Here is a 1507-nt window from a genome sequence, read left to right on the forward strand (position 1 = left end):
CAGCTGAACTGTATGCTGCTGGGCTGCCCTGGTGATGCTCAGGGCTGCCCAGTCCTTAACCTGCATCCCACAGCTCTTCAGTCGTGGCTCAAATGCAGCCCTGTGCCCGAGCTCATGCCTGGAGCTTGGGAGAGCCCCTGTGGCAGACCTCCTCCGGACTCCTGTCCGGGTGGGTCATGGCACCTTCACCCACAGCGAGCCCCCGCCAGCAGCCCCGGCCTCACCGCGGCGTTCGCTTGCTTCCAGTTATGTTCTGGCGCTCACAGACTGGCATCGTGTACAAGGAGCCTGCCGAGAGCTGCAAGGACAGCCCAGTGCGCTGCGACGGCATCGTCGACTGCTCCCAGCGGAGCGACGAGCTGGGCTGCGGTGAGGCCCTGGGAGCTGGGGTGGTGGGAGCACGGGGACCCGGGGCCGTTGGGTACCACTGACCCCTCTGTCCATCCCCGCAGTGCGCTTCACATCTGACGGGTCCTTGCTCTACATCTACTCCAGCGCTGAGAGCCAGTGGCTGCCGGTGTGCAGCAGCTCCTGGAACGACTCCTTCTCCAGAAAGACCTGCCAGCAGCTGGGATTTCAGAAGTAATTCCCCTGAGGATTGTGCTCAGGCACTGTGGCCCTTCCAGCCCTCTGGCACTGCTCTGGCCTTCCTTTGCTAGCCGGGTGCACGGGCCGCTGTGCCCCCTCCCCCAGCGTGGTGCTGTTCCGCTGGAAGGCTGCGTGGCCAGTGCTGCTCTGGGCATTTTGGTCTGTCCCCCCCAGTTTAGCGTGTGGAGCCTCTTTGGGAGTCCCTTCTTTGAGAAGGCAGGGACCAGGCGGGCAGTGCCTAGCTGGGGGGACCCTCACTGCCATGTCTCCTTCCTTTCTCAGTGCATCACAGACTGACTATGTTCCCCTACACGTCTCTGGTAAGAGCCTCACGGTGACCGAGGAGCGAGAGACTATCCAGCAGAGCCTCAACAGGTACCAGGCAGCGTCGCCTCCTGGCCATGGCCCTGCCCAGGTGCCGCAGAGCCGGGGCTGAGCCTGAGTCTCCCTCTTCTCTCCTGCAGCTCACAGTGTCTCACAGGAAAGTACGTCTCCCTGCGATGCACAAGTAAGGGGCTGGCTGGCCAGGGGCCGGCAGGGCCAAACCCCTGCTCGGGAGCGGTTTCCTCCTTCTCCTTCTTTGCACCGGCTTGGGCAAACAGGGCACTTCCCATCAAACTTTCTGGGCGATAGAAAACTGCGCAGACTGCATTCCTGTGGGGTCTGCTGCCCCTGCCGATGCACCGAGCACCACCTGGGGTGCCTGGGGTGGTGGGGATCTGTGCATGTTTCCCTCCCCTTGCCCTCCCCCTGAGCCCTCCTCCCGACCCTGCTCTCCCCTCCAGCCTGTGGGCAGAGGATTTCTGGCCGGATCATCGGAGGAAAGGAAACCTCGGTGAGCAAATGGCCCTGGCAAGTCAGCGTGCAGTACGGACCCATCCACATCTGCGGCGGGACCATCATCGACGCACAGTGGGGC

The 1507-nt window shown here is 63.3% G+C and overlaps 1 protein-coding gene across 1 annotated transcript in view; it reads left to right on the forward strand.

Annotated features, from left to right (window-relative positions):
• LOC104494845 (transmembrane protease serine 13-like) overlaps window positions 1-1507 on the forward strand; it is a gene marked incomplete at its 5' end in the record, with an annotated part of 4473 nt that overhangs the window by 1240 nt on the left and 1726 nt on the right. The window contains 5 exons of the mRNA XM_010137728.1: window positions 247-369; window positions 453-582; window positions 871-963; window positions 1053-1096; window positions 1374-1505. Coding sequence (XP_010136030.1) covers window positions 247-369; window positions 453-582; window positions 871-963; window positions 1053-1096; window positions 1374-1505 — 522 coding nt within the window. The remainder of the gene's footprint in view (window positions 1-246; window positions 370-452; window positions 583-870; window positions 964-1052; window positions 1097-1373; window positions 1506-1507) is intronic.

Source organism: Buceros rhinoceros, unplaced genomic scaffold, assembly GCF_000710305.1.
Source record: "Buceros rhinoceros silvestris isolate BGI_N320 unplaced genomic scaffold, ASM71030v1 scaffold26916, whole genome shotgun sequence".
Lineage (NCBI taxonomy): Eukaryota > Metazoa > Chordata > Aves > Bucerotiformes > Bucerotidae > Buceros > Buceros rhinoceros.